General features: G+C 42.5%; 1 protein-coding gene across 1 annotated transcript in view; it reads right to left on the bottom strand.

Annotated features, from left to right (window-relative positions):
* Nucleotides 1–13,382, bottom strand: part of itga9 (integrin, alpha 9) — a 204,051-nt gene that overhangs the window by 39,624 nt on the left and 151,045 nt on the right. Inside the window, exon 19 of the mRNA XM_007904045.2 lies at nucleotides 679–765. Within this exon, the coding sequence (XP_007902236.1) occupies nucleotides 679–765 (87 nt within the window). The remainder of the gene's footprint in view (nucleotides 1–678; nucleotides 766–13,382) is intronic.

Below are 13,382 nucleotides of genomic sequence, written 5' to 3' on the forward strand. Positions count from 1 at the left end.
TCTGCTAATTGAATAACAACCAGGTTCCTACTTACTGTTAGATAAACAGAGGCGTGTGGAGTAAGCAAACTTGTCCAAGGTTTCACCCTGGCAGGGAATCAAATCCAGGTCCTCTCGCTTGCAAAGGCGAGTGCTCTAATTACTAAGCTATAGGACTTCACAAGTTCTGATCTTTGTTACGCCATGATTTAATATGTTCTTAATGGAATAGATTCCTTTGTACCTTGACAACAATAAATTACATTTGTATAATGCCTTTCACGTCTGGAGGGCGTCATAAGGGTTGACCTGGATGCATTGTTAGCAGCTGTGGAAGACTTCATGTTCGGAAGGAGTTTAACCATAAACAAATGAACCTATCTTGTCCATACGCATCCGATTGACTTATAGACAGCAGGATTGGTGGGGGGAAGGGGGGCTATGATGGCATCCAGCACTGGGCTGTGTAAAGCGTATTTTGGGACCAAATAAATAAATAAAGAAACAAACAAATAAACAAAGAAACAAAGATCAAAAAGAAAGACAATACAGAATAGTGTTAAACTTTTGAAAACAAAAGTGAAGTGTAGACAACGAAGAAAGACTGTGCACAAGTACAATGACTAAACAACTAAAGCTTCAAATGCAATCATTGAGACTGTAGCAGCTGGTGTGAAGAAAATAGACTCAGCACTGTACCTTAGACTGGGATCTCATGAAAGGAAATCCCACACTGCACTTGAGGAAGTCCGACTCGAGCAGTTCACAGGACGTGCCCTTTTCTTCCTGAAATGAAATGACAAGAAGGGTGAGAAGTGACCAACTGCAAGTAAGAAAACTGTTGGGAGAACAATGGCCAATAAACATGGCAGGATACACACTGCCCTTGGTGGAGGGTTTCCTTCTTGATAAGGTACCAGCAACAATTAGAGGAGTGAAAGGAAATGTATAATTATAAATCCCTCATTTCTCTTTACTTTTATTTACCATATGTAAAAACAATCTGGGGCTTTCTCAATGTCCGGTTCTCAAGCAATAAGCTCATCAGTGAATGTGCTTCCAGAGGACTGGTATCATTTATTGAGACAGCTTCTTTCTGCACCTAATCATTGCAAGTGCCAGGAAAGGACACCAGCCCAACTCCTTTAGCTTGTTCTGGGCCCATTCAGGTAACTAGGGTTCATCCGAACCCTCCGGGGAGAGAATGCACACTCCATTCCAAACATAGGGAAATGTCCAGGTGTACATGGTACATATATATATTGGAAACGCTGTCATCTACTTAATTAATCCTTTAATCCATGCATTTGGTATAGCACCTTATCATGTTGTTGAGACGTGTCCAAGCACATCATATAATTTTACTGTAAGGTGGTGTGACTGTATGTAATTTTGGGTGAATGGTCCAGCCAATTCGCACACAGCAATGTCCCACAAATAGCAACAGAGTGAATGACCAATTTTATTTGGGGACTGTTGGCCTGGAAACCAGAAAAAAAATCCTCTCTTTTCAAATAGTCTCGATTTGAACCCACAAGCTTCTGACTCAGAGGCGAAGAGTGCTACCAACTAATCCTGTTGGAAATTGCATGATATTAGACACAATATTGAACAGATTACATGCTAAACCTGATGGAAAACGTGTCTGTTTGGTCCTGAAATGCCAGCTGAACAATCACATAGGGCAGAATCCCATGTGAGCTTGAAGTGTCACCACATGGGAGAGTTACCGTGTATCGAGTTGGTAGCAATAAAGTTGTAGTTGGTTTTGATAATAAACCCGGTACACAGACAGAACTGAAAAGTTCCAGGTTTTTGATAAAGGATCCAGAGAATTAAATCTAATCAGGAACATTCTTTCAATGTAAATAGTTTACAAACTGATAACAAATCGCCAGCAACCAGCTGTTGTGTCAACTGAAACATCCAGAGCCTCTCTTAGGAATTTTGAAACAGCATATTGGTTTGACCCACCTTACAGCACAAGCACCATTCTCCCAGCAACGTATTACACTTCTATTTCCGTCAAAAGGAAAGCCATTTTCCTACAGCTGTTGTGATCATTGAATCAAGTGCATATTGAATTGAGTTACTGGTATCTTAAAGTAATGTGCAGGGCAGGCATTGCGCTGTCGAGCAGGAGGGGGACAGCACAGTCTTACCCAAACACTAAACGGTGGAGAACACACACAATGCTGGCAATCAGAAGCTGGTACCGATATTACTCAAAGGCAGCTCACATCCTGCCAGTTTGTGCACAGTCACCAGTCAGGGAATGAAAAACATAACAGGTTTTATTGTTATGAAAGAATATGTTACTAAACTACTCGCCTTAGGCAGCATTTACTGAAGGAGCAATGTCAGTGTGTTGAGAGCTGCCAGACAAGTTCACTTCCTATAATGCTGTGTAACATTGCTGAGTCATAAAGATTTTAAACACGGGGTCTTTAGTTTGATCTTTGTAGCGAATCTAAGACAAAGATGATGATTGGGGAAAAATGCAGTATGTGATATTATCACTGATGATATTTATCCCATGCATCAAATTGTGGTCAAAAGCTGTAACACTGGCTCTACTTCACCCATGCGATCTGATCCTAGACATCACTGCACCCAATCCTATCATTGTTTCATTTACCATAGATAAATATTGTGAATCTCTGGAATGCTTAAGAAGGCCTATGGTTTATCTCAAAACCTCAAACTCCCCTCCTCTCCTCAGTGATTCCCCCAATTTTGATATGAATCAGTGGTTAGAGCACTCGCTTTGCAAGCGGGAGACCTGAGTTCAATTCCAGGCAGAGGGTGAAACCTTTGGGCAAGTTTCCTTACTCCACACGCCTAATAATAATCCCTCCAAAACCAAAAGCAATAATAAATTGGTCATTTTCAATCTACGACTGTTTGTGGAACATTGCTGTGCGCAATTGGCTGCCTCGTTCGCCCACAAATATACAGTCAATTCACTTTACAGTGTGTCCTGTGAAGCGCTTTGGGTTGTCCTCCTGACGTGAAAAGCACTATATCAAATGCAAGGATTATTATTATTATTATTATGAAGAGTTCTGAGGTGTTCACCCTATGTGAAAGGCTGGTACCTGCCCTGCAGATTACTTCAGATACAAATAAGAGCACGCTGGCATTGAGTCAACGAAGCTCACATATTCCAATGAATCTGGTGACTGACCCAAATCCAGTTCACCAGAGGCCATATGTGTTACGAAGCTCTAGGGTGTTGGTTGAGAGTAGAAAGGGAACTTTTGGATTAGTTTTCATGTTGAAGAATTTGAGAGTAAAAAGGCATCAACTTTCTCACACAATGTTTAGCTAGACATTCTTTGGTTGATATAAAATCATGCACATCTCTTTTGGCTCTTCTCCCTCCTCAAAGAAATAAAAGATATTTTGCCAAACACTTTTTTGGGAAGACTGTGGAGCTTTTGAATAAAAAAAATTGCACATATTTTTCTCCAGTTCACAAGTTTATAGAAGTCTGGAATGCTTTGCACAGAGTTGAATCAACTCTTTGTTAAGAATTTTTCTTTTTTAAAAAAAAGGTCTTTATAAAAGACAATTAACGATAGGAATATCCATAATATGTTTGTATTTTTTTTTAAAATCCCCTGCTTGCCATTTAAAAGGTTTTTAAACACAATTACTTATGCAGGCAGGGTATGTACAGCTCTGGCAAGGATCAGAGGGCGTGTCAGTCTAGTTTAGTTGGTAGCATTCTCGCTTCTGAGTCAGAAAGTTAGGGGTTGGGACTTAAACTCGCATAATCTGAGCTAACAGTCGAATGCAGTCCTGGGGGTGTGTTTCATTGTCAGAGGTGCTGTCCTTCAGATAAAATGTTAAACCAAAGTCCCATCTACATGTTCAAGTGAATACTAAGGATCCCATGGAACAATTCAAAACTGGAAGGGAGATTCACCTGGTGTCCTGTCCAGCAATTGCCCAAATAAAATGAATTATTTGTTTAATAGCTGTTTGTGGGACATTGCTGTGTGTAGTTGGGCTGCTGCGTTCATCTACAAATACAAAGTCACTCCACTTCACAATAAGTCTCCAAGCTTCCTTCCACAGTGCCTTTCACAGTGTGAGGAAGCTTTGGAACTTCCTTCCACCATGAAAGGCACTGTACTAAATGTAAGACTTACTGTCTTGTACAATGATTGTTTTTACCCTGAACGTTTACATTTTCCATCGCCATCTCATTATTTTCGCACTCTTGGCATTGGTAGCACTGTAAGTCAATGTAAAACAAATGGACCGGCGTTACTTCAAACATCTGATAAAATTGTACTGTTTCAGAAATGTCACCTACATAGTCACTACACTTTACAGTAAAATCCTGTGAAGTACTTTGACACATTTTGACGAGGTGACAAGACCAATATCAAATGCAAGTATCATAACTGACCAAACTAAACAAACTCAGGGAAGATAAAACCCCTGGTCGGGATGAAGTGCATCCGTGCATATCAAAAGAATCTAAGGAAGAGATAGCAGAGGCACTATTACATATATATATAATAATTCATTAGAAAAGGGAGTAGTGCCAGAGAACTGAAGGATAGCTAATGTTATACCTATATTTAAAAAGGGAGACAGAACAAGCCCAGGGAACTATAGACCTGTCAGCTTAACATCAGTGGTAGGAAAGATAATGGAATCCTTACTGAAAGAGGTAATAGAAAAACATCTAGAAACTGAAAATATAGTAGAGAATAGTCAGCACAGATTTCAAAAAGGAAGGTCTTGCTTGACCAACTTCATTGAATTCTTTGAAGAGGTAACAGAAAAAGTAGACAAGAGTAATGCAGTAGACGTAATATATTTGGATTTCCAAAAGGTGTTTGATAAGGTACTACATAATAGATTAATGAATAAGGTCAGAGCATGTGGAGTCGAGAAAAGTAGCAGAATGGATAGCAAGCTGGCTACAATACAGAAAACAGAGAGTAGGGCTAAAGGTTAGCTACTCAGACTGACAGAGGGTGGGAAGTGGTGTTCCACAAGGATTGGTATTGGGACCACTGTTGTTCACAATTTATATTAACGATTTGGACTCGGGGATCGAAAGTACAATTTCAAAATTTGTGGACGACATCAAATTGGGGGGAGTAGTTAATACTGAGGAGGACTGCATCAAATTACAAGACATTAATAAACTTGCTGAATGGGCATTTAATTGGCAAATTAATTTCAATATAGATAAGTGTGAGGTGGTACATTTTGGCTGGAGGAATAAGGAGGTCACATATTGCCTGGAAAATACAACAACAACAACTTGGATTTATATAGCGCCCTCCACGTTGGACGGCGTCTCAGATAGCTTCACAGTAACGGATCCCAGGGCCGAGCCAGGGGGAGGGGGAGGAAGGTGACCAAAGGTGCGGTCGAAAAGAAAGGTCTTCAGCAGAGATCTGAAAATAGGAAGAGGAGAAGGGAGTGAAGAAGGGAGATCCAGAGCCTCGGGGCATAGTGGCTGAAGGCACGGCTGCCGATGGTGGAGCAGAGGATTCAGGGGACAAAGAGGAGGCCAGACCCGGTGGAGCGAAGGCAACGGGCACTGTTGTGAGGAGAGAGGAGGTCAGAGACGTAGGGGGGGTGCAGAGAAGTGGAGGGATTTGAAGACAAGAGTGAGGATCTTGAAGTCGATCCTCTCAGGAACAGGCAGCCAGTGCAGTCTGGCAAGGACTGGGGTAATCGGGCAGCGCAGTTTGGTGCGGGTAAGAATGCGGGCGGCAGAGTTTTGGATGACCTGGATTTTATGAATGGTAGTGGAGGGGAGACCGGCGAGGAGGGCATTTGAATAGTCCAGCCGAGAGGTGACAAAGACATGGACCAGGGTTTCGGGGGCTTTTGCGATACGTCGGAGGTGGAAGAAAGTGGTTCTGGCGAGGGACTGTATGTGGGGGAAGGATAATTGGGGGTTGCGAACGGGTTCGGAGAGTTTTAGGGGTGGTCGGGTAGGTGGAGAAGTGAGAACCATGCGATTTAAGATGTTGACGAGAACCAAAGAGTATGGGTTCCGTCTTGTCAACATTTAGCTTAAGAAAATTCACACTCATCCAGCTCCTAATGTCTGACAGGCAGGCTGACAGGGTCGCAAAGTGAGGTGGAAAAATAGAGTTGGGAGTCATCCCATACATGTGGAAGTGACCCCATGTCTGCGGATGACATCCCCAAGAGGGAGCACATAGATTAGGAAGGGGGCCAAGGATGGATCCTTGGGGTACCCCGCAGGTAACCGGATAAGAGCGGGGGAAAACCTTTTGTGCAGATGTACTGCTGGCGGTTCGTGAGGTAGTACTCAAACCAGGCGAGTGCGGTCCCACTGAGGTGGATGACAGAGGAAAGGCGGTGGAGGATGATGGCGTGATTGACTGTGTCGAAAGCAGCGGAAAGGTCCAGGAGGACAAGGAGGCAGAGGGAGCCCTGGTCACAGATAGAGAGGATGTCGTTTGAGACTTTCACAAGTGCAGTCTCTGTACTGTGGGCGGAAGCTGGACTGGAGGGGTTCGAAGAGGGAGTGGGAGGAGAGGTGTGCGCAGAGCTGAATGGCAACAACACATTCTAGGACTTTGGCGAGGAAGGGCAGATTTGAAATATGGCGGTAGTGGCTGGGGTCTGAGGGATCTAGGGAAGGTTTTTTGAGGAGGGGGGTGATGACGGCAGTTTTGAGGGTTTTGACTGATCCAGAGGAGAGGGACTGGTTGATGACATCAGCCAGTAGTAGGCAGAGGATGGGGAGCTGAGTCACCAGCAAGTTGGTGGGGAGGGGGTCGAGGCAGTAGGTGGTGGGTTTCATTGAGGTGATGGTGGGTGAGAGGGAGGAGGGAGAGATGGGGAGGAAAGAATGTAGGTTGGGGGTCGTGGTAGGAGCTGATGATGGGGAGGGTGAGGGGGAAGGAGAGGGGGTGATGGTGGGTGACAAGAGGCAGGAGGATGAGGCTGCCTGGCGTATATTATACATTTTGGTTGAAAAGAAGTCCATGACCTCCTCGCACTTGGCATTAGATGTGAATATTGAGGAGGCCTGAGGGGGCGCACGGAGGAGGTAGTGGGTAGTAGGAAAAAGGACTTTGGGATTGTTTTTTGCCTTCAAGATGATGTTGGAGTAGAAGGCCGTTTTCCCACGCGTCAAAGAACTGCGGTAGCTGTGGAGATGCTCGAGCCACAGTTGGTGGTGAACTGTCAGGACAGTTTTCTGCTATCTGCACTCGAGCAGCCAGGTTTGGGTTTTTAGGGAGCGGAGATGATTGTTATACCGGGGGATCGGGTGGGTTTGGAGATGGTCCTGGATTTCAGGGGGACGAGAGAGTTGAAGTTGGAGAGGCGATCATGGAGCAGCTGGACGGTTGCTTCAGGATCTCTGTGGATAGAAGGCCAGAGGGATAGGATATTGGAGGATGTGAGGGCCTTTGTGAGGGTCTCAGGGGGTAGCCTTTTCCACGTGTGGTAGAGTATGGTTGAGGGCTTGGTGGAGGAGAGAGGGATGTGAGAGGAGAAGGAGATGAGGAAGTAGTCCGAGATGGCCTTGTCCACTATGCTCAGGTCGGAAATGTCAAGGCTGTGGGTGATGGCGAGAAATAAGAATCTAAATGGGGTAGAGGGGGAAAGCAATCTAGGGATACAGGTACACAAATCACTAAACGTAGCTACGCAGGTTAATAAGGCCCTAAAAAAAAGCAAATCAAGGGTTGAGGTTCATTTCTAGAGGGATAGAAATGAAAGCAGGGAAGTTATCCTAAACTTATATCGAACCTTGACCACACTTGGGAGTACTGTGTACAGTTCTGGTTCCCATGTTATAGAAATGATATAGAGGCACTGGAGAAGGTGCAACGGAGATTTACAAGGATGGCATTGGAACTGCGAGGTTATACCTATCAGGAAAGGCTGAACAAGCTTGGACTCTTCTCTTGAAAAGAGAAGGGTGAGGGATGACCTAATAGAGGTCTTTAAAATTATGAAAAGTTTTGATAGGGTAGACATAGAGAAGATGTTTCCACTTGTGGGGGTGACCAAAACCAGGGGCCATAAATATAAAATAGTCACCAACAAATTAAATAGGGAAGTCAGAAGGTCCTAATGGCCTGTTTTGTGCTGTATATTCTATGTAATTCGACGAATGTTATTATGCGGTCTGGAATGGATCAGTTATCGATAACCTTTAACCAGTTTACAAATATCGTAAATTGGACTCCCTCACCCCACCCCGAAGCCGAATACGTCTCAGTGGACCTCACACTGTCACAGCTCACTCTCTACTTCGTCCACCTTCGCTCTTTATATTGGGTTTCCAAATTTCTGTTCCATCTAAACTGCGCTGGTCTCTAATCTAACACCTTCTTGATTTTCTATCCATAGCCCAATCCCTCCAGTTCTGTTTCATTGTTTCTGTGTCACTTAATCTCTCTTCCTTTCACTTTCTTCCAAGCCCTACTTCTTATCTCAATCATTCAGTTCCATTCCTCCATGACGTACACTTCTGTCAATCACCCGCTAAAAAGACACTGGACATTCTCTCCAGCCTCTCCCACCCCCACCCGAAGGCTAATCTGACATGACATAACTTTGTGCAAAGGAAGTAAAAGATATCAGTTCTTCTGAAATAATAGAGTCACTGAGATAGAAAATGTACACCTGCATCATTTCACAATTTGCTTGTTTATTCCAGAAGTTCACATTGAAATAACAGCCCTTGTAATAAATAACTCAACGCTCAAAGCACACTTTTTGTTTTACAATTTCATTTCCTTGTCTTGGTGAATAGCTTACATTCAGTACTTGGAAAAAGGGAACTCAGTCAATTGAGGAGAGAAATGTTCATAAGTTGAAAGACAACCTTATCATTGAAACACTTTGACCAGAGTTTTATATTAATTATTAGTGTTGGTACTAGTGTGTACCTTTGAGGACTATTAGTATTTGATTATGTTTATTTATGTTTAATTATGTTTATAATAGACTTATTACTAAAGTGAGCAGAATGCAGGGGAAGAAAGGTCACTGTAAAAGCTAGCCTCAAGTATAGTTAGAGAAAATTATGTTCTTTGAGATAAATTATCAAATGTGGCTAAAAAATAAACGTCCATGTCAGGACTGATTGGGAACAAAGGCTGCTTTCTAACATTGATGCTTGTTCTTGTTAATGTAGTACAGTAACCACATTGCTGTAAATATGGTTCTTCATGTGGTGATGGGTCTCGCATTGGTAGATTTCCAATAAAATAAGTAATCTTTTAAATAAATGTCTTTCTCCATTGTTTCAGCTAATTTATTTTCTGCTGCTTATTTCTCAGTCCTTTCTCTACTGGAAAGGGTCCTGTAGTGCGCAAATACAGGATTGTAGTTCTTCCACGGATAATTATCCACACTGATGGAATGACCACTTAGAATAGGTGCTGCCACTCCCTGAATAAACTGTCTAGGAAGGGGCGCTATATAAATGCAAGTTGTTGTTGTTGTTGAATCATACCCAGCACAGTCACCAACTTCAAGAGAGGGTAATAGGAAAAAAAGGGTGAAAAAATATAGTGAACATTCACAAGGGAGTGAGTTCAGTGGGAAAAGGCAGTTCCTTGGAGCAGCAAGGAACAGCCTACACACTGTGAAACTCATCCAATCCCAGACCAGACAAAAGCTTGTTGCTACTGAGCCATTCCATCTGCTTCACTGAGATCTTCTTCCCACAGATTTCAGTGCAGCAATATTTACTGAACACTCAGCCACAAACTCAAAGACCATGACACAATGATATTTCCGACCCTGTATATTTCTGTTGCTATGATGGTGTCTTCATTTAGACGCAATTTAACTTGGTGCCAAGAAACATCAGATACATTTACTTAGATTAAAGACAAAAGTATGATGAATAGCTTTTATCCCCAGTCACTTTATAAAGAGATAGAGGAGCATTGATTTCCCTTTGGGAATCTAGGAGAATTAACCCATACCTGATCTTGCTTCTTACAAGACATAGTGTGATGCTGAGTTGAACAAATGATAATCCTTACATTTGGTATAGTGTCTTTCACAATGGAAGGACATCTCAAAGTGCTTTACATGATATATGTAACGTGCAGTGATTGTTTTGTGGTTGAAAGTGACAGCCAATTAGCACACAGGAATGTCCCACACACAACCATGAAGTGACTGACCAATTTTATTTTGGGGGATTGTTGGCCAGAACACCAGGAGAAACTCCCTTCTCTTTTCAAATGATGCCATGGAATCTTTAACATCCACCTAAACAGGGAGATGGGGCCTGCAACAATTTAGCACACCCCCAGCACTGCATTAGACATGGGGTCTTGAACCCACAACCTCCCGATTCAGAAGTAAGACTGCTACCAACTGAGCCTGGCTGACACTGTAATAGTACAATATATCCTGTAAACTGTGCCAGAAACACACGCTGTGCGAACGGTGCTGGGCACACACACCGTGTGAATTGTGCTGTGGACACACATCATGTAAACTGTGCCGGGAAGATACACTGTGTAAACTGTGCAGGGGACACACACTCTATCAACAGAGCACTAGACATCCGGCAATTCCGGAGATGCTGGATAAGGAATCAATTTAGCTGAGAGGAACGTGTTAAATCTAAACCAGTGAGTACTGCAGACCAAGCAAAGCGTATGCATATTTTGTGTGTGGCTCTTTCCTGTTTCCCGTTCAGTACTTCCTATTTGACAGAGTTACTCTAAAATATGGCCAAAAATTCTCAAAATCAACACAATGACAGCAATGCATGTTATTTTTAATTCATGGAGCTTGCCAAATAATAACAAATAGTTAGTTAAAGCCAATTATCTTTAAATTACATTAAATGAGACACAAATTAGGAAGAGCCCTATTCACTGCACCTCAACAAGGGGTAGAGAGTTTGCAATATGTGATAGATTAGACGCCCATCCACACAACATATTTGACACTCTGAAGAATTCTGTATCTGGGGTGTCCTGGTGCCTAACCATTAATTAACCATGAGGTGTAGTATTGGTGTATTAAGTACAGTCCAAGAACTTAAGGCTCAATCTCTAGTGTGTTTGGCTCAATTGATAGCACTTTTGTCTGCAGATCAAAGTTTGGGGGTAGATTTGTGTGGAAATAAGCCATTCAGGTATGTGTTGGTCTTCATACTGCACACGAGTCTCCACTCTCTCATTACTTTCTCCCATATCCTTCATTCCCTTTTCCCTCTAGCTTCTTCTCAAACACAACAATATTATCTGTTTTAACTACTGTTTTGGGTAATGAGTTCCACAATCTCTTTACCCTCTGCATGAAGTAATTCCTTCTGAATTCTCTTTTAAATCCTCTAGTCGCTTTGTTGTACTTGTACTGGTTATGGACCTGGTTATGGACTCCCCAACAAATGGGAACAGGCTTCTTATGCTAACTTTATTGAACCAGGGGACTTGAGCTCTTGGTCCACAGTGACACTCCAGAACAGTTGTAGGAGAGTTGTGCATTGTTGAGGGTACTGTCCTTCAGATGAGACATTAAAAATGAGGTCCTGTCTACTGTGTTTTTTAGGTCATTCTTCAACGATCCAAAGATGCCATGTGAAAAGACAAGGAAGTTTGCCCCAGTGTTCTGATCAACAATTCTCCAGATAAAATTGGTCATTGACCTCATGAATGTGTGAGGGGATATTGCTGAGTGCAAAATTGCTGTCAATATTTTCCTACAAAATAGAAGTCACTGGCCTTGACAGTAATGGCTTTAAGATGTGATAAGAAGTTAAGAAAATTCTTTCTCCATGTGGAGATAGGTGATCTCATCTGCAGTATTGTTGCGCTCGTTATAATTGGCTTGACTTCCTACTCCTGATCGCTAGCCAGAGTGACCCCTACTGAAAGTAGCCAAGTGCAGACACTATGAAGACAAGATCATGTTGCCTGTGATGGTCCCCTTGTTTGGATAGCTGCTAACATCCACATCTAGGCTCATCGACAAGAACACAATGGCAACTTGGGTGACTTCCTGGAGGTCTGCCAGTAACCAGGAAACAAGCCAGAAATTAAATTTACAAATGCTCCTCGCAGTGGGAAGGTGGCCAGTTTACATGCGATATGAAAGGTGGTCATGAACAGCTCTCTTGTGAAAGCTGGTTTCGGAGTTTTTTTTCCATTATATTTTCTGTTAGTTTTCAAGCTCAGGAATGGGTGTCAGAGGGGGAGGTAAAACATTCCACCAGTCCAGTCTTGCAATATCTTCCAGTGGGCGGCTAAGAGCTCCACTGATGGTAGTCTAGGAACAAGCTGCTTATATTACCTTTTCAGATACAGGTGTACATGACGGGGAAGGGCAGAAATCATGACAGGAAAACAAAATTAGGGAAAAATGTGACTGCAACTAGCTTGATCCATATCACATAATAATGCCTCAAGGAGCAAACAAATGACCAGCTCATCAATGTAAATGGATAACTGTCCTCTGTCCATTGTATGGTATGTATTCTCCAATAATTATCCTGTATCTCTGTTATTATTCAGTAGCTCATTTGGGTATCTTGGCCAAGGGTCTAAATCTCACTGGATGAGGCACAACCCTAAATCTTACCATTAATATGGTCTGTCTTGTATTTAATAATAAATAACCCTTGGGTTTGATATTGCACCTTATCATGTTGCTGAGACATCTCAAAACATTTCAAAGGATATACTGTAAAGTGGATTGACTGTGTATTTTGTGGGCAAAGGAGGTAGCTGGTTTGTGGGACAGCAATGTTCCACAAACTGCCATGGACTAATTTTATTTGGAGGATTGTTGGCCAGGACACTGGGAGAAACTATTTGAATGCAGTTTGACAGGATTGGGAGTGAATGACTCTCTTTTCTCCCCCTCCACCAAAGGCAATCAAGTTAACAAACTCTGTGAAGCACTTTGAAACATTGACTTGTTTTTTGGTCAGGGAGGATTGATGCATGTGGAAACCCATCACCATGCCAAAAAAGTATCCAAACCAGACAATGGAAATTTCCGTGTGTCTGGAATCCAATGTGCACTCTCTCCCTGGAGGGACGCACCCTGCATTATATTAGGAGAGCCAAAACTTGGGGAAGTTTTGAGTGATAAGGTTCTATATCAAATGGAAAACTTATAATTATAACTTTTCCATTTACTCCTTGTTTTTGATTTTGATCGATGTATTGTGTACAGCTTGATTGGGAAGAAAAAGGCTGTGCCTGAGAGCTGATGAGGAATGAGATGACTGACGATTTTTGGGTGACTTTGGGAGGAGGAAAGAACATTGGCTGGACATTAGAGAGAATTTCCTGCTCTTGCTCAAAATAACGCCATGGGAACTGTAACAACCACCAAAGCACCAGAACGGATGGGAATTCATGTTAATATCTGATCGAAAAGGATAAATGATCATG

Source organism: Callorhinchus milii, unplaced genomic scaffold (assembly GCF_018977255.1).
Source record: "Callorhinchus milii isolate IMCB2004 unplaced genomic scaffold, IMCB_Cmil_1.0 Scaffold2, whole genome shotgun sequence".
Taxonomy (NCBI): Eukaryota; Metazoa; Chordata; class Chondrichthyes; order Chimaeriformes; family Callorhinchidae; genus Callorhinchus; species Callorhinchus milii.